General features: G+C 52.7%; 1 protein-coding gene across 1 annotated transcript in view; it reads right to left on the bottom strand.

Annotated features, from left to right (window-relative positions):
• Positions 1-3,440: 3,440 nt before the first annotated feature.
• The window catches only part of AGPAT3 (1-acylglycerol-3-phosphate O-acyltransferase 3), a 64,837-nt gene continuing 42,633 nt past the window's right edge, over positions 3,441-25,644 (bottom strand). Inside the window, exons 2-9 of the mRNA XM_010834900.1 lie at positions 24,924-25,150; positions 19,317-19,486; positions 18,548-18,709; positions 17,491-17,644; positions 16,911-17,013; positions 14,189-14,264; positions 9,246-9,444; positions 3,441-8,650 (exon numbers count right to left, since the gene is read on the bottom strand). Of these exons, the coding sequence (XP_010833202.1) occupies positions 8,562-8,650; positions 9,246-9,444; positions 14,189-14,264; positions 16,911-17,013; positions 17,491-17,644; positions 18,548-18,709; positions 19,317-19,486; positions 24,924-25,101 (1,131 nt within the window). The 5' untranslated portion in view covers positions 25,102-25,150 and the 3' untranslated portion in view covers positions 3,441-8,561. The remainder of the gene's footprint in view (positions 8,651-9,245; positions 9,445-14,188; positions 14,265-16,910; positions 17,014-17,490; positions 17,645-18,547; positions 18,710-19,316; positions 19,487-24,923; positions 25,151-25,644) is intronic.

A 25,644-nucleotide genomic window follows, 5' to 3' on the forward strand; every position in this document is an offset into this window, starting at 1 on the left:
AACATTCAGAAAACTAAGATCATGGCAAATAGATAGGGAAACATTGGAAACAGTGACAGACTCTATTTGGGGGGGCTCCAAAATCACTGCAGATATTGACTGCAGCCATGAAATTAAAAGACACTTGCTCCTTGGAAGAAAAGTTATGACCAACCTAGACAGCATATTAAAAAGCAGAGACATTACTTTGCCAACAAAGGTCCGTCTTGTCAAAGCTAACTATGGTCTTTCCAGTAGTCATGTAAGGATGTGAGAGTTGGACTATAAAGAAAGCTGAGTGCCCAAGAATTGATGCTTTTGAACTGTGGTGTTGGATAAGACTCTTGAGAGTCCCTTGAACTGCAAGAAGATCCAAGGATATCAGTCGTGGATATTCATTAGAAGGACTGATGTTGAAGCTGAAACTTCAATACTTTGTCCACCTGATGTGATGAACTGACTCATTAGAAAAGCCCCTGATCCTGGGAACGATTGAAGGCAGGAGCAGAAGAGGAAGAGAGAGGATGAGATGGTTGGATGGCATCACCAATTCAATGCACGAGTTTGAGCAAACTCCGGGAGTTGGTGATGGACAGGGAGGCCTGGCGTGCTGCAGTCCATGGGGTCGCAAAGAGTCGGGCACAACTGAGCTACTGAACTGAACTGAGCTGAGATGCTTGCATCTTCCAATACATAGAAAAGAGCTACTAAATTCCTTAACTTGACGTATCTGGTTTTCCTTAATTAAAATAGCCTCTTATGTTCAGAGCGCCTGCCTCCCTTTGTTGCAAGCTTCTGTATAACCTGACTCTTTCCTCCACCTCCTTGGAGCAGTTTCTTGGGACTACTTGGGACCTGTCTCCCAGGCTTGAAGCCCTAAACATTCCCATAAATAAATATAATTCTAAGTTTTTAAGCTGTGACTTTTTTAGTCGATACCTCTGGGCCCCTCGCTCCAATGTACACACCACCTCCTGTCCTGGGGAGCCTTGGCACGTCCAGTTAGCTCACCCTGGTGGCCCGGCCATGGCCCGCACCCCTGCCCTGTGCCCTTCCTTCAGGGCACCCAGCCTTCCAGAGCCCCTGCCTTGGCATGGGGATTAGGGCTCAAGCCTCCCTGGCTCTCCTCCCTTGTACAGCAGGAAAACCTGCCTTTGACAGGTGACCAGCCCTTATTTCCCCTTCCTAACTGGGTGAGCCAGCCTCTGTCTCTCCCTCTGGGAGGGAGCTGACAGCACGGGACTCGGCAGGTGTGCCCTCTTGCTTCTTGGGTCACTGGTGTAAGGTCAGCTCTCTTGCTTCTCGGGGCACCGGTGGGCATGGGGAGGGGTGGCCAGCTGAGCTCAGCAGGCCTGGAGGACCTGGAAACCATTTGTTGGCTGAGACCCCAGGTCCACCTTCCAGTTCCCCACCTCCCCTAACTCTGGAGACCTGGCTGTCCCGCCAAGAGGCATCCACTCTGCTGGCTGCTGTCCAGAGGGATGGCCTCCTTCGATCTTCAGACTGCTCTCCAATGCCTGGCTGGCTATTCTGGGTGCTCTTTCTGGGATGAAGGACAAGCAGGAGGAAGGCCCAGTGATGCCTCGTGGGTCACTTACATCTACCAGTGGGAGGAGTCTTCTGGGAGTCTCCTGAGGAGATTCCACATGCTGACCTGTTAACACATGGTTGTGACAACAGAGCCAGCGGTCAGGACTCTGAGCTCTCACAGCTGAGGGCCTGGGTTCAATCCAAGCTCGGGGAACTAAGATCCGACCAGCCAGTGCGGGAAAAAAAAAAAGTCAAAGCGGGAACAGCGTTCAGAATAGTAAAATGAGTTTCCCCTCTTGGGGACAGGACACAGGAATACCGCAAGGGGCAGCTCAGCTTCAGTGGCCACGCTGGGCTCTGAGGCCCGTCTGCCGCGTGGCCTGGCAGGAAGGTGCACACATGTGCCTTCACCTCCCACCCGCAGCAACCCTGAGCTCATCAGATCCTGGGGTGTGTGCAGGAAACTGAGCCACCGAGAAGAAACAGTTCTCGCCAGTGCATTGCTCACAGCTGTCCCGACTCAGCACGGTGAGCACTCACCCTCGTGCCAAGGACACCACAGATGTGCCAGGCTGTCCCCAGGAGACAGGCCAGCGAGGCCGAGGAGGGGTATCTGGACTACATACCTCCCACACTGGAAGGTGGGCGTCTCTCCAACCCCCTGGCCCCGGGAGCGGCTCCGTGCAGGGCACACTCCCCCAGGCCTTGAGCCTTACCAGGGCGCACAGCACCCACTTCCCTCTGCACCAAGTCTCTCACTGAAGAGGGGCAATGGTCTCAGCCTCTGTTCTGGTTGGAAGCCACAGAAAACGGCTTGAGCAGGAGGGGCCGACAACTCCTACCTGCCCGGCTGGCTTTGGGCACTGAAGGGCCATCCCGAGACAGTTGCACAGCTCCGTGTGGCATCCAGAAGGCAGGGGCCTGAGGCAGCAGCTTCCGCCCTGCCATTCATAGGGTTGATGGGACATCCATGGCCGTGGGTAGGCCCAGTGGGTCAGGTTTTCTTACACAGTCCTGGGCAGAAGGGACTGACCGTTGAATAAGAGGTGTCACTGAAGTCCTTTACCAGTAAGTGGTAACATTTTAGCACAGTCTGATGGGGCTATGATCCAGAGCTTCCTAGTCCTGAGTGGTGACCCAGACCCTGAGGGAGGTGGAGAGCCCTCAGTCCTGAGTGGTGACCTATACCCCGGGGAAGGTGGAGAGCCCTCAGTCCTGAGTGGTGACCCAGACCCCGGGGGAGGTGGAGAGCCCTCAGGGCAGGTGTGCTGCGCCTTCCCAGACAGGGTTCCCCTCCCCGGGGCTCTCAGACCCACAGGACCCAGAGTCCCTCTAAGTCTCCAAGCCCTGGCAGGAGGTCTGGCTCCTATGAGTGGAACACCCTGCCAGTCGGTGGAACTGGAGCCCAGAGACCACCCGTCCTCGCCCCCTTCCTCTGAGCTACCACAGGACACTTTCAACTCCCCACTGAGGTTTCAGCCTCTAGGGAGCACTTTCAAACCCATACCTGTGCAACTGCCAGGACCAGGCTGTGCTCAGGCTCCATGCAGGGAGGAGATACGGGGCAGGGGAGCGCCCAGGGCAGGCTTGGGGTTTCATCCCATTTCCTAATGGGGCTGTTCCTACATGACCACTTCAAGCTCTCCCTTTGCTGTCTGGGGTATGTGTGTACCTGTGCGTGTGTGTGCGCGCGTGCACCAGTACACATGTGTATGGGGGGCCTGTAGGCATGCACCGGTCCACATATGCTCTGAGTTCAGGATATACTTGCAAAGCCAAGTCATGGGTAGACACGTGTGGGTCAGGAGAGCCTAGCGGAGCCTGGCTTTCCCAGGTCTCAGGGCAGATGCCCACCACCGGCACTGGCCCCAGAGCAGAGAGGCATGTCTTCGGGGCTTTGCCCAGAGCATAAGTGACACCATGAGTCTTTTAGCTCGATTTATTTTCACAAGACAGACAAATCAGACCCTGGAATAGCTCTTGGTTCTGACAAGAGTTTTTTTCTTTATAAAGAAGGGTTCCTGGGTTTTCTCCACAGAGTGAATTTGCTTTTACAAAAAAATAGTTTTTGATATATACATGCCTACTTTGGAAACCTTTTTGTCCTAGATGGCTTTTCAGACTGGTTTTTATGCAGAGGGGTCAGTGAGCATGCTTTAGGCACCAGCTGATCTTTCTGCCTTGCTTTCGCCTGACCATCGCTCTGCTTGAGTTCCCTTCCAAAAGCAACTTTCACAAGATGGGGAGGCTCAGAGAGTGTCATCACAGGACGGTCTCGAGAAACAGTCCAAGCCTCAGGGTGCCTGCAGGCAGGGAACCCAAGGGCCAGAAGTGCCCAGGGAAAACCCTCCGCGGGCCAGCAGCACAGGGACAGGAGGAGGCAGGCAGTCACTGTCTCATAGTGTGGATATTTTATCCCTCGCTTTCACAGCAGCAATTTCAATAAACAAGCATGACGCCCACAGCATTCTATCTAGAAAATACCGCCGCTCAGGCAGGCTCGAGCACACCCGAGCACAAAGCAACCTTTGCAGCACACGGCAAGTGCAGCCAGTTCTCACGGGATACAGGCGTTTAGAGTCGAAGTTAGCTCCCACCCCCACCCCCCACCCCCGACAGGCTCCCATAGACCAAAAATACCGCTCTCCTCCACTACACAAAGCAGTAGCAAAATTGTAAAAACGAAGTGTACAAAAGGAAGCATCCATATAGTACATTTGCACCCTGTATACAATTTATCACCCTTTGAAGCTGGCCAACGGTCAGGTACGGCAGAGGATCAATATTGGAAAAAGAATGCCGACATCTGTCCCGCACATTTCGGTCGATGGTTTGTGTTGTTTTCCAAAGAGAGAGATTTTCATTTACAGTTACAGTACTTGCTGACGATCGTTATGATTCAGAAGCCAGTTGAATTTCCTGGTATGTAGGCAAGGAACATTTGATTGTCACCACGTACAATTCTGAGACAATAAATACGAGTAGATCAGATGCATTTCTTCATGGCATCAAGTAACTCCAGTTAACACAATTTAGTGCATTTCAGTATCTCATTCACAGTTCCACTTCTGTCCAAAATACTTTTGCAAACAAAAAGTTAAGAAACTGAAAAGTTTATAGGAAAAGAAAACTCCCAGTGAACTTGTCATCACAAAGCTTCAGATTTTAAAGCATTTCAATTGTCTTTGAAAGGAGGGTGAGGCTGCCGCCAGCCTGACTGGAATCAACTGCCCTGAGTTCCTGGGTTCCCCCGAGGGCTCTTATTTCCTTCTGGGGCATTTGTAGGAATGCCTCCATTGCACTGAGTCAGCTAGTGGCCAGTGCTGGGGGTGAACTCAATTCATGCATGTCCACCCCTGCATCAAGCAGAATGTAGTGTGACATCACCTACCCCAAAAAGGTCCCAGCTTATGTGTGTCCTGGCCCTGACATGCAAGGATGCGGAACCCACAGGAAAGTCTGCCTGCCTGCAGCACCACTCACGGCCCAGGACAAGTCCGGGGGTGTCAGGGGTGTGGCTGGCCCCAAGGGCACTGGGGAGAGGCTTGCCTTTGCCCAGGAGCTAACTTGCTAGAGAGGGGCAGGCACGTAGAGGGGGGACATGCCGTCTTCAGAGGGAAGCAGGTGGGCACATTGGGCTGACGGTTTTAACCCCTAAGCCTGGTTACACTGCCAGGGGAAACCACAAGGTACCACTGCCTGCCACGGTGCGTGCCAGGGCTGCATGCAGCTGTGGTGAGAAACTCACAGCACACGGTACACAAGGGTCAGCTCAGCTGAAAGTCAGTCGGGCTCCGAAGACTCTATGTGGCTTGTCTCTAGGTGTCTCAGGCAGAGACAAAGCAACATGCAGAGAGGGACTTGTTCTTCAAATCTGACACGAACAGGGGTCACATGGGTGTGGACAGCTTGGAGACAGCGCCTGACCTGCACGTGACTGCATGCACCACTCTTCTGCAGGTAGACATCGGTGCTCAGCGGCTGAGTTAGAGTGAAAAAGAGCACGTGCCACGGCGCACACAGGGGTGGGGGGTGACCGGGCAAACAAGGCGGAGATTCCAAACTGCCCTGGCAGGCGGTCACGCCTGCGTCACCTTTACAAGCAAGTACTACTCATGTCGCTGATTCAAGTCATTACTGAGCAGTTCATACACAGACCATCTCTTCAGTCTGACTCTGCTTCTCAGCGGGGGGCTGTGGCTCAGACAGGGCTGTGCGTCCAGCACACTGTCACCAAGGAGCTGATGACCAGGGTCACTTCTTTGGGGTTAAAAATCTTGTCAGTGGTCTCCCCTGAGCAGGTAAGCCTTTCCCCAGCGTCTGCTCACCTGTTCCAGGGCTGTCACAGGACCATGAGAGGGGCACCTATCACACGGCCACCGTGCTGCAGTGCTGCAGGCACCCCAGAAGCCCCTGGAACCCCCCAGAGGGACGGCTGGACACACAAGGAGGGCCCAGGACCCAGACTCTACTTGCCAGGCGGCACCAGGACATGTGTGTCGGCAACAGAAGACACAGCACCGGGGCCTGAGCTGAGAAATACACCATCCCGAGGCCTGGACTCAGAACTCGGCCTTCACCGGGCACCTGTGGGAGGGACCCAAGGCCTGGAGCTGCTGCCTTTCGTCTCTCCAGTGGGAGTGGGGCTGGCTCTGGACGCTGCTGCAGCAACAAAGCTACACCTCCAGAGGCTCAGCAAACCTCTCCCCTGGCAGAGCGGTCACCCCACACCGTGGATTCCTGGTCCCGCCCGATCCGACCTGGGGCCACAGGTGCTGGGTCTGGAGTGCATCCTCCCCGGTGGTGACCAGGAGGACTGTCCCAACACTCAGCCTGATTCTGGACAATGAGAACATCAGTAACAAAGGGGGTAAAGGAAAAGAAGTAAGAAAAGCACTGTTCTGAGATTTATTAATTTAAAAAAACTAAAGGAGCCTCCCCCCTCTTCCCTCTGAAGTGGATGAAAAGCAAGATCCACCCCTCCAAAAAAAAAAAAAAAGCAAACATTCATGGTGTAATTTTTATTGCTCTCAAAGGGCTTGGTATTCAAATGCACAAGCTAATCTTTGTTAAATCAGAAGGAAGTCACTGAGATTTAAAACCTACACGTGGTCTCAATCTCCAGTCACCCAGGAGTCTTCACAGCTGGTTACTGACTCAGTATAGAATTTACATATTGTGTATCAATTTCAAGGGGAGGGAACTTGGCTAGGAAGCAAGAACTATTAATTAAATGGTAAAAGATCTAAATTTGCACTTTCCAGGTAATGTAGCTTCACAGTAGTGCCCTTCAACTTCTTCCTTTAAGCTCTTCAGGGATGAGTGGATTAGCAAATGACACACACACACACACACACACACACAGGTGAGCAGCATGTTGTGTGAAGAAAAACAAGATCTAAGGGAGCTGCTCACCCAGGTGGAAGTGGCCTTACTGCGTGCCAGGCTCCACGCCCGAAGGGAAGCGGGAGGCAAGCTTTGGGGCAGAGGGCGGCTGGCTTCCACACTGTCTCAGTGCCCAGCCTCGAGAGGACATGTGTGCCTTCGGGGTCACTGTGAGTGAGCACAGAACTGCGGGGCACGTCCCTGCGACCCTTACCAAGGTCACCGACCCAAAATTCAATAGTGTCACTATAAAGGCGATCTGCTGTTTCCACAGGTCTCCCCAGAATTCAGACTTAGGGCCAATGCATAATTATTTTTTTCAGTTTGGTTTATAATTTTGCCCATTCCTCTTTCTTTCATTCCACCCCCCCCACCCCAGAAAATTCAACCTGCCTCTATTTTGAATGCTGGTTACAGGACAGCAGAGATAACACCCATTATTTTTCTTTCCCTTATTAAAAAAGATGAGGGGAGTGTGACTTTAAAAAAGCAAGTTGAAAGTTTAAGAAGAAAGTTGGATGCAGGCGGGTGGCGGAGCTGGAGGGGCAGCCCAGGTCCACCCTGCTGGGCAACCCCAAGGCTTCCAGCCCCGCCAGGCGAAGAGGCCCAAGAGTGCAGGAAACGCCTCCCTTTGGCTGCAGGCTGGAGAGGATGCTGCCCGGACACTAGGGACTCCCCTGCCTCCCCCAAAGGCCAACATCCTCCAGGACACACGCACCTGCTCAGAAGGGAGGTGACGGAGTGGGGAAGGCTCCCCACCTCTGGTTTCCATCAGGTCAACTGTGAAAACAAAACCTTTAAAAAGCTCAGTGTTAACAGTCTCCAATCACCTTTAGAAGACAGGGTGATGTGACACCGCCTTTTCAAAGTATCTGCCAGCCCTGCGGCCGAGGTCTCTCCAGTGCATAGCGCCCCTGGCGCACCGGCCCTGCTGGGGGTGGGGGGCCGGCCCCCTGCAGCCCTGTCCCCGGTGGGATGAAAGGCCGCTGTCCGCCGGGAGCAAGGGGGACAGGAGCTAAGCTCCGGGCATGGGCAGAATTGGACATCTCACCGCGTTTTCTCTGGCTCCACTCGCTTTAAAACGGATTCAAGGTGTCAGCAGGTAGGCGCTCCGGGGGAGGGGGCGTGTCCCGCCGCAGCCCCGCCCAGTGTGCTTTTCGCCAGGCCACGTCCCCGCCGCCCGGAGGCCGGGTGCGGGCTGGTAGCGGCCGGTAGGTGCTCTGGGGGCCTGGGGACCCAGGCACACAGTTCTCAGCGGGAGCAGGGTAGAGTCCGCAGGGGGCGCAGGGGAAGAGGCGAGGGCCGGGGGAAATTCCCAAGAAAATCGATAAAAACCGAAAACGGGATCTAAGCGCGAGAAGAGAACGTTTCCAAAGCCTCCCTCGGGCCGGGGGAGCCCCCATATCCCTGGGGGCGGGAGCGGCCGCCCCCCAGAGCAGGCGCTCAGCCCGGCTCTCCTGCGCAGGGGCGAGGCTGGCGTCTCCATCTGCAGGTCTGCCGACCGCTTTACTCTTGGCTCAAGTTTTATTGGTCAATATTAGTCACCAGTTAATAAGAAAAATAGTTTCTAAGTGTCTTTTTCCCCCGCTCTAGGTGCGTTGTTCTGTTTTTAATTGAGTTAATTGGATACCACCGTCAGGTTATGTGTGCTCAATCACAGCCATTAATTACTCCTTTTTCTTAAATTCTTGGTTTCCATAGCTGGAGCCTTTTTCTATTTCAGTCACTCCTATTAGTCGGCGGACTCCAAAGGAAGCTTTAAAACAGGAAAAAGGCTAGGTTAGCTGATCGCCTTGCCATCAACCTGGAAAAGTCGCTATGGGGGGAGGGGCCTGCCTTTGACCTCAGACTTTCCTGGGAGCGAGGGGCGGCGGGTCCTCTGCCCTTCTCCCACCCAGTCAGCCTGTGGGGTTGGGTAGCGGGGAGCAGCGGTGGGTGTGGGCCCATTGAGGCCTGCAGTTCTCAGCCAGGGCTGAGGGGCTGCAGTGCCCGACACTTAGTGCCCCTGCGACTGCTACAGCGCAAGCAATGGCAGTGTCCTGGGGAACCTCGGCCCAGCATGCCAGCCCACGCCCCCAGCCACCCAAGTGCAAACCCAGTGGCCAGGACCCTCCCTACGAAGCTCTTGGCCCGAGATGCCAGGCAGGCGGCAGGCCGGCTGGCCAGCCTTCTGGAATCTGGTGGGGGTCGTCATGGCCCCGTGGCTCAGTGGTCAGAGATGCTCTCTGAGGCTGGCAAGGCTCGGCCTGGATCCCGGCTGCCGGGTGACCGTCTCCAGGCCTGGGCATGGCCACCAGCACACGGAAGGCTCCCTCCCACCCTTGAGCCACGCCATCATTCCCCTTCATTACCTGCCCCGACAAACCCCAGGAACATCAGGATCAGGAGCGGGGATCCACTGGCAAAGACGCCCAAAACAAAACTGAAGAGAGGAGACAGGAGGAGCGTGGCCCAGAAGAGGAAGTTGAGGAGCGTCCATGGCCGGCGGGTGGGTTTGAACTGCTGCCCAGGAAACACACCCTTCTGGTTATATATCTCCTGCAGCGCATCCTGAAAGAGTCAACCAGAACAGTGGCCTTCATATGCTGTTGTTATAACCCAAAAGCAAGAAATGACTACCTAAAGTGGATGGACCACATGACACGGGCCACGGGATGAAGCTGACATGACATTCATCTGTGGTTGGCTTATATCAAAAGCTTGAGAAACATAAACCCTTCGATCAGGCAAGTTTCCTAGGAAAATGATCAGCCCGTGCCTGGGCACAATAGGCACCTCCAAGCCCCAGGACTGCAGCATCTGCTGGGCCCTGCACCATCTCTGGCGACACCTCCAGAGCGAGGGTGGCAGCCACCGCTGCTGGGAGTCCATGGCCCGCCGGCTGGGTCACGCACAGAAAGCTGCTTAACCTCTCCTTCCTCCGTGTCCTGGCGGCTAATGATGGCAGGACAGGGAGCAGGTGAGGACGTGACAGCATCCTCGACAGGGAGATGGGGCTACATTACACACCGAGCGGCAGCTGCCTGACTGAGCGGCCGAGATGCCGAGACAGACTTCTGTGCAGCTACGACATGTCACGTGCCAGCAAGGACATACACTCACGATAGTCTGAGTTTTCTGAAGAACCTAAGTGCCATACAATTCCATATAAATAAAAATATGTATGATGAGGCATGTGTCTGGGGCCAAGTCTGGAAAAAGATGAACACCCACGTGATCTTAATCACCTCAGGGGCTTGGGTCTCACCTCTTCTCATCTTTTTCTGTTTTATTTTCCGCATTTAGCTTCTTCAGCTATGTTTGGGATTACATTACAAACAGGGCAGGGGTCTTGACAAATACCCAGTGTCACAGCCTCTTCCAGTGTGTGGTCAGACACCAGCTGCCCCTGCCAACCCAGGGGGCATGGGGTGGGCACCATAGTCCTGAGAGCTCAGAAGCAGCTGCAACCCTTACATCTGTGAGGATACCTCAGGGTGCCCACACGTGCCCCCCAACCCCAAGGGCCCTTCCCGTGGGGTTCCAGAACATTTTCAAGCCCGTTTGTTCAGCCCGCTCTACTCTGCCCGCCTGCCCCTAAGCAGACGATGCAGATGGTGGTAGTCTCTCCCGTCCCGACCAGTCAGCCATTCCTCACACACCCAAAGGCCAGTGCGGTCTCCTTCCCCAGGAGGGTTTACGCCTGCACCCCGTGCATGGGCACCTCTATGACAATGTCCGGGACCGCTCCTGTGCTGTGTGCTTTTCTGTGAGTAGCATCACATCACACGCCTACCGCAGTCTGCTTTTCGTACACCTTTCTCAAGATTCAGTTAGACTGAAAATATGCCTGCAGTTCATTCATTTTAACTGAATCCCAGAAAATGAATAAACAATGTGTCTATGTTCTAATAATGCACTTTTAGGTTATTTCTCACTTTCTGCTAAGTAAGCAAATACTGTTTCTGGGAGATGTCACTCTTCTTTGTTAGAGGTTCCAACTTTTAAAAACTAACCCTGATCCGGAGACACACTCTCCTTTGCACCCTCATGCACGTCTTTCTGCCCATCCACCATGGGATGCACACACACTGTATTCCTTCTTTTAATTGGTCAGCCTTGCCCGAGGTTTTCCATTTTATTAATATGCTTAAAGAAATCTTTTGGTGCACTGGTTCCTCTTTGTAGCTTTGTTTTCTGCTTAAATAGTTTATGCTGTTATTATTTTCTTTGTTCCCTGTTTATCCTATTTCATGTATGTTTCTGTAATATATGTTTGTGTGCATGTGTACACATATGTATGTACATACATTCTTTTTATTGATCCCATCCCTGACTTGTGTTTCTTGAACCTGACAAAACCCGTGTTCTTCAACTCTGGAAGTCTTATGGTTATCCCTGACAACTGTGCTTTATCATTCTTCCCACCTGATCCTCTGGTGGGATAATTGTTACCTTCTGGACATCTGTGTAGCCTCTGGATCTTTTAACTTTCCTTTTATGTTTTCACTTCCTCTGTGATACATGCTGCGTAATTTCCTTGAAACCTTTGTTGATGTTATTTGCTAAGCTGTATTCAACTCCTTGGGACCTCATGGACTGCAGCATACCAAGTTTCTCTGTCCTTCACTATCTCCTGGAGTTTACGCTCATGTCCATTGAGTCAGTAGTACTATCTAGCCATCTCATCCTCTGCCATCCTCTTCTCCTTTTGTCTTCAGTCTTTCCCAGCATCAGGGTCTTTTCCAATGAGTTGGCTCTTCGCATCAGGTGGCCAAAGTATTGAAGTTTCAGCTTCAGCATCAGTCCTTCCAATGAATAGTCAGGACTGATTTCCTTTAGGATTGACTGGTTTGATCTCCTTGGAGTCCAAGGGACTCTTCAAGGGTCTTCTGCAGCACCACAACTCGAAAGTATCAATTCTTCAGTGCTCAGCCTTCTTTATGGTCCGACTTTCACATCCTTACATGACTACTGGAAAAACCCTAGCTTTGACTATATGGACCTTTGTCAGCCAAGTGATGTCTCTGCATTGTCTAGGTTTACCGTAGCCTTCTTTTTAAGGAGCAAGCACCTTTTAATTTCATGGCTGCAGTCACCATCCGCAGTGATTTGGAAGCCCAAGAAAATAAAATCTGTCACTGCTTCCACTTTTCCGCCTGCTATATGCTATGAACTGATGAGACCAAATGCCATGATCTTAATTTTTTGAATGCTGAATTTCAAGCCATCTTTTTCACTCTCCTCTTTCATCAAGAGGTTCTTTAGTCCCTTTTCACTTTCTGCCATGAGGGTGGTGTTATCTGCATATCTGGGTTGTTGATATTTCTCCCAGCAGTCTTGATTCCAGCTTCTAATTCTCTCTTCAGCTGTATCAAATCTTCTATCTAATCTGTTAACTAAGATTTTACTTTTTTTCTCATGCCTGTCTATCTTACTTGGTTTTTCCTCAAATCTGTTCCATTTTTAATAGGTCTTATTCTTTTGTTTTCAATCCCTTCTTCTTTTATTTGTCACTTTTTATTTTTGGCTGTGCCGGGTCTTTGTTGTTGCCCGTGCTCTTTCTCCAGTCGTGGTGAGTGGGGGCGACTGGTTGCGGTGTGCAGGCTTCTCATTGCCGTGGCTTCTCCTGTTGCACAGCGTGGGCTCTAGGGCGCACAGGCTTCAGTAGTTGTGGCACACGAGCTCAGCAGTGGCACATGGGCTTAGAGGCCCCAAGGCACGTGGAATCTGCTCGGACCAGGGATTGAACTCATGACCCCTGCATTGGCAGGTGGATTCTTCCCCACTGGACCACCAGGGAAGTCCTCAATCCCTTCTTTTTCGCTTAGTCATTTCAAGCAAGCTGATCTGAGTCTCTGCCAAGTAGTAGTTCCACAGCTGAAGTTTCAGGAGGCTTTAATCTTCTGTCTGCTTGTCGTGCCCGCGCATGGCGGGTCTCGGTTACGAGCGCGTCTCCAGCAGAAGTCTCAGCAGCTGAGTCTGGAGCCGTGCTCTTCTAGCTTTACATGTGCTTCTCTCAGGGACTCTAGAGAGATTCACCTGGAACCACTGTTTTATGCTGATATTTTGATTTTGTTCTTGAACTATGTTGTTAGTCTGACGTCAATCCCGCACCTGTTTAAGGACAGTGCTGTGATTATGAATCACCAGGGAGATGCTTCAAGACTCAGAGGGGAAAGGCAAGCTTCAAAGTCACTCCTGTGCTGGCAGGTTCAGTTTCCAGTTTCAAGCCTCCATGAGGATGAAAGTCCGACAGGGTCCCAGCTTCATCAGGGTCTTCAGTTCTAACTTCCAGCCCCGAGGGAGGTCAAATCCATGTCTTCTGTTTCCATGTAGGCATCAGAACTCAAGACCACAGGGTGGGCAGGCCAACAGACTCCGCGAGCTTCCACTCACAGTCTTCCCGGCTGACTCCCAGTCCCACCTCCTCTTTTGCTCCTGAGAGAGGTCCCTTATTTTTTTTTAGCACCTGTCAGTGCATTTAAAAGGATATGCATTGTATTTTTTTAATTTTAAAAGTTTGCTTAAATTCCTCTGAAGATTTCGCACATTACTTGGTTGCTGCTGCACATGTGCTCGGTCATGCCTGACTCTCTGCGACACCATGAACCCACCAGGCTCCTCTGTCCATGGGATTTTCCATGCAAGAAGACTTGAGTGGGCTGCATTTCCTACTCCAGGGGATCTTCCTGACCCAGGGATCGAACCTGTGTCTCTTGCATTGGCAGGTGGACTCTTTACCCTTGCACCACCTGGGAAGCGCCTGTTACTTGGCTAAAACCCTTATAAAAGGGTATGTGTTTTATATATATGTGATTATCTGAGCTTCTCTGTTGCTGAAGATGAGAACCTAGTGCCCTGTATGTTCGTGTGTATAAACAAACCGAAGAGTCAGGCGTGAGACATGTCAGGGGAATGGAGGAGGGACTGGGTGGGGTCACCAAAAAAGCTGTCGTGTCATCTATAGTGTGTCTCTTACATATTAAATCATATGTATACACACACACATACAATGTGTGTTGCATACCTACAATTTCTTTTACACAAAATGAAACAAATGTGATATTATCGGCAATGGTTATATAAGCACTGTAATATCCAGTACACTTTCCTCTAGTTTGTTAATTTCTTGAAAGTTAGGAAAAATGAAAGATGCAGAAAAGGATTGGAAAGAAGAATTTGAGAGTGGCACAGCACGCCTGTCTCTAGAGGCAGTCCACGCGCTACCTGCCTGCCCTGTTAGCTGCCCCTTGGGAACCTCTGTGAGGCCCCAGGGGTAGGGGTGGAGGTGGGGGGAGCTGGGCGCCTTTACCTTCTCCTGGTACAGTTTATGAAGCCACTGAGCTGCTTCCTTCTCATCCAGTGGAATCTCTTCCAGAGGAAATCTCCTGTTTCATTAAGAAGATTGAAAGCAAAGTGAATCACCAGATGACATCAAACTGAAACAGGGGAAAGTAATTTCTTGTGCATCAGGAACCTCTGTGAGGCCCCAGGGGTAGGGCTGGAGGTGGGGGGTGGGGGGTGTGGAGCTGGGCGCCTTCACCTTCTCCTGGTACAGTTTATAAAGTCCTGCCTTTTCTATTCAAATCTGACTCTCAATTTCTAAGAACACACAAACATCAAAGTAACTTTCCCTCGAGCAGTGTCCCGTGCCTCGGAGGACGGCGGGGGATCACGGAGGGCCCTGGCAGGCGCTTCAAATGTGCAGGAGCACTGAAGCACTGCACGGAGACACTTCAGGAGTGTCCCCACAGACAGGAGCAGTGAGCCCCACTGGGAAGGCTGACTGTTCATTAGCCTCAGCAGCAGGTTTGGTCTTTCAGTTCGTCTTTGGATGTGATCATCGCTGAGAGTGTCTTTCATGAGGCAAAGAAAACTTCATCTTTCACAAATGAAATCTACTTGCCTGAAAAGCTGAAGAGATTTTGAAAATTTAATCTCACCTAACAAACTGCTGACTTCAATTGGGACAGTGGCTTGTGTATAAACCACATCACCAGCTGAATTACCAGCCCCAGGATGGGAGGTATCTACCTGGTAAGACCGGGACCTCTTTCCAGGGCACTGCAATACCCGAGGATCGCCAGCAGGGGCCGCCGAGCGCACTTAACCAGCGGACCGCGGTCACTGCCGGGCCTGACTGCCTATCGCTCGGAGGGCCCAGGGTGAGAGAAGAGACAGGAGAAATTTCCACAGCCAGAGGCAAATCTTCTATGTTGAAGGAATATCAATCTTTTTTTTCCTCTAAAAGTTGAGGACTTTGGTTTTTGTGGGTGAAAATGAAAAGAGGATTTTTACAAGAACATGCAATCAGACATCTGACCACACATCACGCAGCCTCCGGGAGACTCCGCTGTGCACTGAGAGGACAGAATAAGACTGCTAACCCCTTAGTAAACAAAACGGTTTATCTCTGTGGACCCGGAAGGTGCGGGGCACTGCAGGAGTCCCCAGACCACACAGAGAGGTATCACTTGAAGGACTCATCACAGGCACCACCTCGGGAAGGAAAGGAAGTCAGGAGAGGCTTGTCTGCAGAGAGATGACTGCCCACAGCGTCAAACTCAACTGACTGTTCTCCCCTAACTGCACAGATACCACATACAGGTTCTGTTGTATGTCTGATGTATGAAGCATGAAATATATAAGAATTTTAAATGATGAAATCAATATGAATACTATCTCCTAGAGTCGACTCAAGCCACTTTGAGGATGCTGGCCCCAACTGCCAGAATGGACACAGGAGAGCCTCAAGCCACAGTCCCCATGGCCCTGGCCCTGCCTAATCACAGGCCCCTGGGACATCTTCAGTAGGGGATGGGAAAATGAAGCAAAACTCCACTGGGTCGTGCGAACCTTCACTTGTTTGATTACAGGTATGTGTAATACCTGTATTACAATGGAATATTGCTTTTGCCCAAAACACCCAAACGGTACATAATACAAAGCAGTAAGTTGAACCCTTCCAAAATTCTAAGAATATATCTGTTAAGATACTGAGTACAGCCCCTCGTTTTCTGCAACAAAGGAGAAAAAGAGCAGATTACAGCACCAGTCCTCCCCACTGGAGCTGAATGTCCACGCCGAGGGCGGTGCAGCCTGGGGGCAGGCGTGAGCACCAGTCTGGAGCTGGACCAGGTAGGTCCCCTCTCCACCAACCGCTTTGCCACCTGCTGGCTCTGACCATGGGCATTTGGGACGCCCGGAGCCCCTTACTACCCAGGGGCTAGACCAAGATCTGCCTCGAGGGCTCCCTGAGGAGGATGGGACCTGCCAGGGCCCCAGAAAAATCACCAGCCCCTCGTGGCCACTACTGTGTCAACCCCCCCGCCCCCCCACCAGACTTTGTGGGTGGTTTGTCTTCCTTTCCTGAGGCAGAGAAATGTGGAGGTCAGAGTGTGGCTGTGAGACAGGAATGACCTTGCAACACAACTCTAGTCCCCGACCTTGATCCTTCGTTACAGACATGGATCCCACCATCCCAAGCAGCCCTGTGTTACTCAGCTTGATGTGCCTCTGTATTTGCTGCCTCTAAGCCAAGGGGGTTCAGGCTGGCTAGCACAGAACCTGCCGACTCAGCCCGCGATCACCAGGAGAGGGAGGCGGAGGACATGGCCCTGACCCCACCATCACTCCCAGGTGGTCTAGATGGCTGTACACCATGAAAAGGGCATCACATGGGCATGCTGCTCAGGATGGGACAGCTTGTCCTTCTCCTGCCTATGAAAAGCCTACTCACTGGCAAGTTTTAGCTCTCTAAAGCCTCTTCCCAAAAGCCTCTGCTCCCTCCACTGGGAGGGATCACGCCTCCCTTGGAGCTTCTGGAACCTTCTGCCTGCACCTGGCGCAGCCTCCTTTGCTCTGTACAGGCCCCATCATGCGCGGGTCCTGGATGGTGGAATGCCCCAGCACCTCCACGTGGGGGCGTCCTGGAGAGGGGAGGAGCCGCGCAGAAGGTGCAGGCTGGCTCGGTCCCGGCCCCGCCCCCACCCCCGCCGGCCCCGCGCCCGCCCCCGCCTACGGCAGTAGCTCACCTGACACACATGTCCGCCTCGTACTTCTTCCCATAGAGGATCCCCAGCAGAGACGGGTTCTTGTTTCCTCGGAAATTCAGCGTGACGTCGTACACAGCTGTGACTGCAGGGAGGGTGCAGAGGGTGACAGGTGACATCCAGCAGCTTGGCCCATTGTGGCTCTTCACCTGGATGCCCGTTGTGAGGGTTCCCATCTCTCACTGGGGCGTTTAGTTGAGTCACTTGTGTTTAAAGCTAATGTCTGGCTGTTTCCTATCCATCCTATGCTTTGTCCCTTTCTTTGATTTTGCCGTCCTTTTGGATTAACTGGATATATATTTTTTCCTTTATCAGGTTTTCAGTTACATACTTTGAAAAAATGATCACTTTAGTTGTTTTCCATTAACTAGTATTTTATCACCTCAAAAAATGACACAGGAATCTTACAACATGTAAACCCACGAACTCAGATCTCCTTTTAATGCCACTGGCATTCTGAAGCTTACACAGAACTCACTGATTTGGTTTCTGGCAAATCACGGATTTCATTTCCCTCTGTGCTGGGAGTGGGGTGGTGGTGGTCAGGGCGGGCAGCTCTTACCTGTGCCGCGGAGGCACTGGACTGCGGTGGTGAAGCCTTTGGTCCGAGGCAGCAGGTGGTACTTGAGGACGGGCAGCCCCTTGGAGGCGGCCACCTCCATGCTGACGCGGTGCTTCTTCTCCGTGAAGCGTGTGCCCTCACAGTACAGGAGGAACTAGGGCGTGGTGGGGGACAAAGGCCAGTTAAAGATGCGTCGGTCACGTCTGTACACGACTCCTCACAGACAGTGGCAGCGCCGCACGTACTCCCAGGGAGTGAAAAGACACTTCCTGGAGAGAAGTGAGACTCGGTGTCCCTGGGTGCCAGCCTCCAGGTGGCCTGTGGAAAACAAAATCTCCCATCCCTCTGCCTCAATGTGAGTTGTGAAAGTGAAGTGAACTCACCCAGTCATGTCCGACTCTTTGCGACCCCAGGGACTGTAGCCCACCAGGTTCCTCCATCCATAGGATTCTCCAGGCAAGAATACTGGAGTGGGTTGCCATTTCCTTCTCCACAATGTGAGTTACAGACACCAAATACATAAACAGCCGGTTCACAAATAATTGCCATCAGAGACCAGAAAGAAGAATCACAAAGAACTGATTTCAAACCGATTGATACCGATCATTTCAGATGGCTGTCAGTCAAACTCCAACCAAGGGGCTCAGAAAGGACCCCCCAGGCTCCACTCTGCTCTTGAAGGGTGGCTGCTCTAAGTGCAGTGCAAACCTCCTAGGAATGGAAGTCCACGCTGACCCACAGAACTGCGGCTCACAGGGCTTGTCCTGACACCTGACTCCACAGAACAGCCTGGGGGCCTGGGCAGACTCTCCGCTAACATTCCAGAGGTGCTCCCAACTCAGCCCAGCAGGACCTCCTCTGTGTGGGCCCAGATGTGCGGGGCCCACCTGGGGTAGGTGGAAGCAGGTGGTCTAAGAGGGGTTCCGTAGGTGCATGGGGCGGGGCCGTGGCCCTGGAGCTCAGAGGCTCTTGTTGGCTTTACAACTAACAACCTGGCTGCGTTCCTGATGCCCAAGGTAGCACAGCTTGTGTGGCCTTGCCCCGCCGCCTCACTCACCCACATGTATTCGGGGTAGTTGGCCAAGGACTTCAGGCCTTTGATGACGGTGTCCCGGTCTTCCTCCCACTTCCGTTTGCAGAACACAATCTCCAGGAAGTACCACGTCCAGCCGATGAGGGGCACGTAGAGCAGCTCCCTTTTTGCCAGGACTTTGGAACTCTGAAGAGAGGGGGAGCAGCTGGCGCATTATGGCCACGAAGTCCCCACGGGCAGCGCCCTGCAGGCAGCCCTTAGCACTGGCTGTCATCGGGAGACCCTGGCACTGAGTATGATGTCATTGGGATGGGCAGGGCCCCAGAGTGTGGGTGCCACTAGGTGAGAATCCATGGGCAGATCTGGCCGACGCTGGTAGGTGGGCGCGTGGGCGGGAGGGGAGCCTAGAGGGTATACTGGGCCTTCAGGGCTGCTCCGGCTGCCAGGCTGGGGGCTTGCTGAGGATGATGCCAGGGCCACCACCCACTGGGCTTCCCTGCAGGGGACCCCTCAGCCTTTCTCATTTGAGGCAGCTGAGCCGACGGGGAAGGATTGCAAAGGAAAGGCAGTAACACCTGACTCAGGAGGGAGCCCTGGGGCAGCCTGCAGTCCCAGAACCCATGTGGTCAGCCATGCTCACATGCCTAGCCCAGAGGGACCAGGGGCTAAACACAGAGCAAACGAAAACTCAGAGCCCTGGAGACTCCAGACCCGCCCAGGGAGCCATGCCAGTCCCTCCTTGGGACCCCATGTCGCTCGCCCCACACCCTCCTGGGACCCCTACATTGCTCACCCCCAGCACGCCGAAGCGCTCGCACATGGTCCACCCACAGAGGAAGTCAATTTCAAAGTTGTGGTTGAGGATGATGACTGCATGCTCCTTCCCAAAGGTGTCCACCGTGGCCTGGTCGGTGAACAGGGTGCACTCCGTGCACGACCACCACTCCAGGAGCATGACCAGCTCTGCGGACACATGCGGGGACGTCAGCCAGGTGTAGACCGCCATGCTCCGGCCAGCCCTCCCTCCCTGCTCCCTGATGTGGGCGGGTCTTGCACAGTATCACCCAGATTGGGATTTTCTGCTGGAAATGAGTTTCGATGGTGTGTGTGTAATAAATTAAGTTTTCTAAACCTATAATTACCTCTCTAAGCAAAAGTCAGGGAAGAAGTCAAATGGAAGCAGAAAAAAAGGGGGATTTCCTCGGTGGCTTAGTGGTTAGAAATCCACCTTGCGATGCAGGGGACACAGCCCTGGCACACAGCCAACTAGAGGAAGCCCGTGTGCCGCAGCGAGGACCCAGAGCAGCCAAAAAAAACCAGAAGAAATGGAAGAGGAAACCCATTTTAGGTGGATTGTTTTTGGTAATCAACATATCTAAAGGACTTAGTTTAAAATATATATTTAAAAAAATCAGATCTTTACTTTTCTTAAAAATCAAATAACCCATTGGATGAGATGGTGAACAAAACATTCACTTGTTAAGAGGATACAGCATCATAATTATTATTATTTCATTACAAGGTATTGAATACCAACTGTATACCAGGCACTCTGCCTATAAATGACATCAGATTCTAGCAGACAACTTGAGTTATTGTTATTATTATTCCCAAAGCTCAGAGAAAAAGTGGTGGAGTTCCAATCTCAGCCCCCAAAACTAAGTCTGGGGCTCTGTGGAAAGTTTCAGAGGAAGCTCCAAAATATAGAAGTAAGTGAATAAAACCAGGGTCCCCCTCGGGGGGGTCTTTGGCTGACACGTGTTAAGCACTATTACTCTCATCCACACTACTCTTTACAAAGGGCTGAGGTGGACACCAGTATCATCACGTACGACTATGGTCCTCACACGTGCTCTGGATCCATGGGGCGGCACACATTCTGTCCCCAGATGAGGCGGCTGGGGAGGCAGTGGGCACCTAGCCAGGCAGTGTCACACCCACCATGGCCAGGCATCCTGAGAAGGGTGGCCTCAGACCACGAAGTGTAGCTCCCAGGCTCAGGATGGATTTCAGAGACCTGTCCTTTGCGTGCTGGACACCAACCTATCGGTTTTCAGAGAGGACCAGCCCTGGGAAGGCTGATGAAGCAGGACAGCCCAGCACTTAGACAGTGGGCTCCTGGCCTGCTTCCCTGTTGGCAGGAGACAACTGTGCCTTCTTCAGAGGCTGCCGGGGCACTGGATGGGACTTGGCACGGGGGCTGCCTTCTCCTTCCCGATGAGGGTCCCCACCAGCCCAGACAGAAGTGAGGAGACACACAGCTCCCCCCATGTACTGGGCTCTCAAATTCCTCTTTTACATGAGGTGGGACCGGATGGAAGGCCAGTTCTGAGACGACACCTGCACACTCTCAAACCATGGAGAGGACGGGCCATGAAGGGGTCAGCTCCAGGACACACTCGCCATAAGCTCCATCAAGGGACCAGGGCCCTGAGGAGATGGAGGCCCACCAACAGGGGCAAACTATGCCCCTGGGATAGCCTGGCCACTTCCATCCAACAGTCAAGTTGTGAATAAAGGTCCAAGGAATGGAAACACAAGAGGTCCTCAACAGATGTTGTTCACGGATGATTTACAGATGGCCAACATGAGAAGATGCTTGGCATCTCTGGTCATCAGGAAAGTGCAGGCCGAAGCCACAGCCAGGCACTGCATCACACTCACAGGACAGCTGCCATCCAACAGATGGATGACAAATAGCATGTGCCGGCGAGGACCAGAGGGCCTGGGACGCCCAATGCTGCAGGTGGGGATGTAAACAGGGCAGCTGCGTCTATGCTCCAAACAGAGTAACCAGATGACCCAGCAATTCCACCACCAGGAAGATACCCAGTAGAAATGAGAACAGATGTCGGTGTAGAAACTTGAACATGGATGTTCCTGGCAGTGTTATTCACAAAGCCAGAGAGTGGAAACAGCCCAGAAGGGTGACAACTGATGAAGAAATGGGCAGTGCACATCCATACAGGGCAGCATCGTTCAGCCAAAGTGGGGACGTGGGCCTGACACGCAACAGGATGCAGATGAACCTGGGAAACATGGAGCTCTGAGTGTGGGGAGTCAGACAACACCCACGCAGTGGACGCTTCCATCACGTGGACCACGCAGGACAGGCAAAGCCATGCGGACAGGAAGTAGATCAGTGACTGTGGGGCTTGGTGGGGGAGAGATGGCGGGGGGAACATGGGGAGGACTACTCCACGCTCTAAGTGGGTGAATTTCACTTCCTTATTGCTATTTAAGAAGAAAGAGGTCCAAGGCTAGGCTGACCTGTCCATCTGAAAGCACGGGTGGCTGCTGGGGACTTGCCAACGCCCCCACCCACACCCCCTCCCCAGGCGGCAGGGCCCTGGGGCTGGGACAGACCACGAGCAGCCTGGTGACGGCCTGCTCCTGCGCCTCCTCGGCTTCCTTCTGGGAAGCCTCCATGTATCAGCTGGTCAAGGAAGAGCCGGTGGCTGAGGCTGCTGCCTCTAGAGCAGTTTGCCTGGGAACGAGGAGGTGTCCTTCCTTATCACCGTAAGGACGTTCAACCTGAGGCCTCCCTCTGTGCAGATGTCCAAGTGCACAGCACAGTCCTGTTAACTGCAGGCTCCAGGCCCTAAGCGGGCTCTAGAACTCACTCCTCTTGGGTAACAGACACTTCCCACCCATCGGACCGCAGCTCGCCACTTCCCCTCGCCCAGCCCCGGCCACCACCATTCGGCTCCGCTCCCCCAAGCTTGGTCGTGTGGATCCCTTGAAGGAGGAATCAGGCAGTCTTGGTCCTTCTGCGACTGCCTGGTTTCCCTCCATGTCCTGCCCTCCAGGTTAATCCATACTGTCACAAACAGCAGGATTTCCTTCCTCTTAAATAGTACTCCATTGTCCAAATGGACGGCATTTTGCTTGTCCGTTGGTCTGTTGATGGACGTGGATGCCATCTCCACATCCTGGCTACTGTGAACAAGCCATGCTGAGTGTACACCCTCACCTGGCAGCACTCAGGACCCGGGCCTTTCTGGTCAGAACAAGAGGTCTGGCCCAGGTGGGGGCCGCGAGGAGGAACCAACTTTTAGACAGACAGACCCAGGCAGCCCTCGGGAGAGTGGGTCTAGCAGAGCTGCCTGTGCAAAGGCGGCGTGTTGAGGATGCTCTGTCCCACCAATGGCCAGCATGGCCACCAGGGATTGAACCTGGGGCACAGTAGCTAAAGTGCTGAGTCCTGACCATTGAATTTTCCCTTCAGGAAAATTCTCAGCCACCATCTCCTCCAACAGTGCTTGTCCTTATTCACTCCTCAGGGACAGGAGTCCAACACCCGTTTCGTAGACCTGCATGCTCTCATTACCTCCTTTAGCTCCTGTTTCCTATTCTTCATCTTGTCACTCTACTGCAGTCGGGGTGAGCTCTTCATATTACTGTCCAGTCCACCCACTTGCTTACTAGCTGTGTCTAATCTGATATAAGATTCACTAAGTTTTTACTGTAAAAAATTATTATAATTACAATTTTCATGCATAGAAGTGCTCCTTGATTCTTCTTCAAATCTGGGGACTTTGGGTAGTCTTTTGTCTAAATCTTCCGTTGTATGTTTATTGTTTTGAGTTCATATATGACTTGTTTCAGTCTATGTGATTCTACTGAATTAGAGACTAATTCAGGCCAAAAGCACATTTCTGTTTGCCTCTGTTGACCCCATGGGCACTGCCAGTCTGCGCATTTCAGCAAACTTTCAAGGTCCTGGCTGAGACCCAGCCCGTCTCTTGGAGCTGCCAAGGTGGGGCCCTGGGAAGCAGTGCTGATACCCCATCTTAGTACTCTCTTCTGCGGAGAGGCAGGGGTGTGGCTGAGGGACTTCCTTTATTTACAGCCTTAAAAAAGCCAGCTTAATCAGAGTCTGGCTGTGCGGAAGTGCTTTGACTTGAGAACACTACTGCCAGTGGAGGCTGTGATTTTCACAAGTCAGCATTTGCCCTTTGGGCATGCACCCATCTGCCCTGGTGACGCTGCTAAGTGCTCTGCATGGCAGTATTTCTAATTCTCCTTCTCACACACGGGAAGGTGGCCTTTTATTTAGGGAAAAAGCAGCTGGGAACTGAAACCTTCGCCTGTTTATGGCTGGAAGCATGGGCGGGGCTGCTGTCCCCTGTTGGGGGCACGCACACCTGGGCTTGGACACCTCACTGCCTGCTCAGCTGCCCTCCTACACTGGGGAGGGGGAGGTCTCGGGGGCAGCTGCACAGACTCACCGTTTCCCATAGGACATAAAATGGGTACTACCTGCTCTTCATTGTAGAAGAAAGGTGTTCTTATGCTAAGTAAATTGTAAGGAAAAAACAGCAGAGTCCCTCCCATCCCCACTCCCAGGACGGCCACATTTTCTGTTCTGACTTCCACACTTTAAAGGAGGGACGGCCACACGCCAGTGCAGACACATCCCACGTGTCTTTAAAAGTAAATCATGGTGGCACCTCTGTACTTTGTTTTTTAGCTTCTGTTTTCACCTAAAAATGTATCTTGAACTTGGTTCTCTATACCAGGAAAGAGAGAGCCCCTGCTGGTCTTAGAGGCTGTGTGGGCCTCCATCCAGTGGACACACCACAGTTAGTGGGCATTTTGGCTGCTCATTTTTATATTAGTTAATATAAACCTGGAAAAATGAATATATCTGTGCATATACGTACTTTTATAGATATCTTTCTGGGTTACATTCTTATTTGGTAGAATAATTAGGGTCAAAAAATAGAACTGTTTAAGTTGCTGATTGTTACGGGTCCAAAGAAGTGCCTGGGAACCCCAACCTGCAGTGTGTTCCCCTCGCCAGCCGTGGGTCGTCACCAAGCTTCCTAATCTCTGACAGGTGAGCGTGACTACACACCCAAATGCACGCACATCACAAGTGCACACAGGTAACATCTGTGCATGCCTAAACATTAAATTAAGAGACAGGTAGGTCCTTTTTCTTCAGAGAGAGATGCTGAAGTAATTACATGTGATAACAGGCCACTCGAGGGGAGTGCTCCAGGCCTGGGGGCTGGAGGCCTGTGACGGCCGCACGCCGGCAGGCGTCGGGCCTACTCATGGTGCGCTGACACGGTGCTTGTTTTCAGGTATCCAGGGTACCGTGTGAGACCACATGGAGCCACCGTTCTGTGGGTCCAGAGGCTCAGGTATGGGGACATTGCGTGGTTCAGCCAAGTGAAGGGCTCAGGCTGAGCACCGCATACATTCCTCACGGCCAGGAGAGGCCCCCTAGTTCCCGGCTGTGGAGCCCACGGCCATCTTGTTTCATCGTCACAAGCACTAACCCCCATGGAACCCTGCACTGGCTTGTTTGGGGTTGTCCAGCAGAAAGGTGGCTGTCCTTGTCCCAGACCCCTCCCCCCGCCATGCCATGCCCACCGCAGGCAGCACTCACGGCTCCAGAGCGAGTAGGCGAGGCGGCAGTTCAGCCGGCGGTACAGCTGCTTGTTCACGGGCCAGAGGACCAGCGTGCAGAGCTGGATGGAGTTGATGACCAGCCCGCTCACCACGAAGACGAAGCCGATGAGGAGGTGCACGACGAACTGGGTCTTCAGGAAGGCGAGCAGGCCCATGGCCACAGCTCAGTAGCGAGTGCAGGGTCCTTCACTGAGAATGGCCGTCCTGCAAAGACAGGGCAGTGGTTAGGAGGGTGCAGGGACCCCAGCGTGAGGGGCAGCGAGTGGAGAAGGGGTCCACAGTGGTCTCGCCAGAGCCCAGATCCGCGGCTCCCACAGCACCCTCAGGCTCTTCCCTCCTGAGAGTGACGGATGGACGTGTGGGGTGGAGGGGGAGCTGATACATGGTTCACACAGGCACCACGCACACCACATACACACACACCCCATGTACACACGCACCAACACCAGGTACACACACCATGCACACACACACCATGCACACACACATACATACCATGTACACATACACACTACATATACACACACCATGCACATACCATGTACACACACACCACGTACACACACACACCATGTACACACCCACACACCACACAAACACCATGCACACATACACACCATGTATGTACACACACACACCACACACACCATGCACACACCACATATACACACACCACATACACACACATACCACACACA

Source organism: Bison bison, unplaced genomic scaffold (assembly GCF_000754665.1).
Source record: "Bison bison bison isolate TAMUID 2011002044 unplaced genomic scaffold, Bison_UMD1.0 scf7180017864037, whole genome shotgun sequence".
NCBI lineage: Eukaryota > Metazoa > Chordata > Mammalia > Artiodactyla > Bovidae > Bison > Bison bison.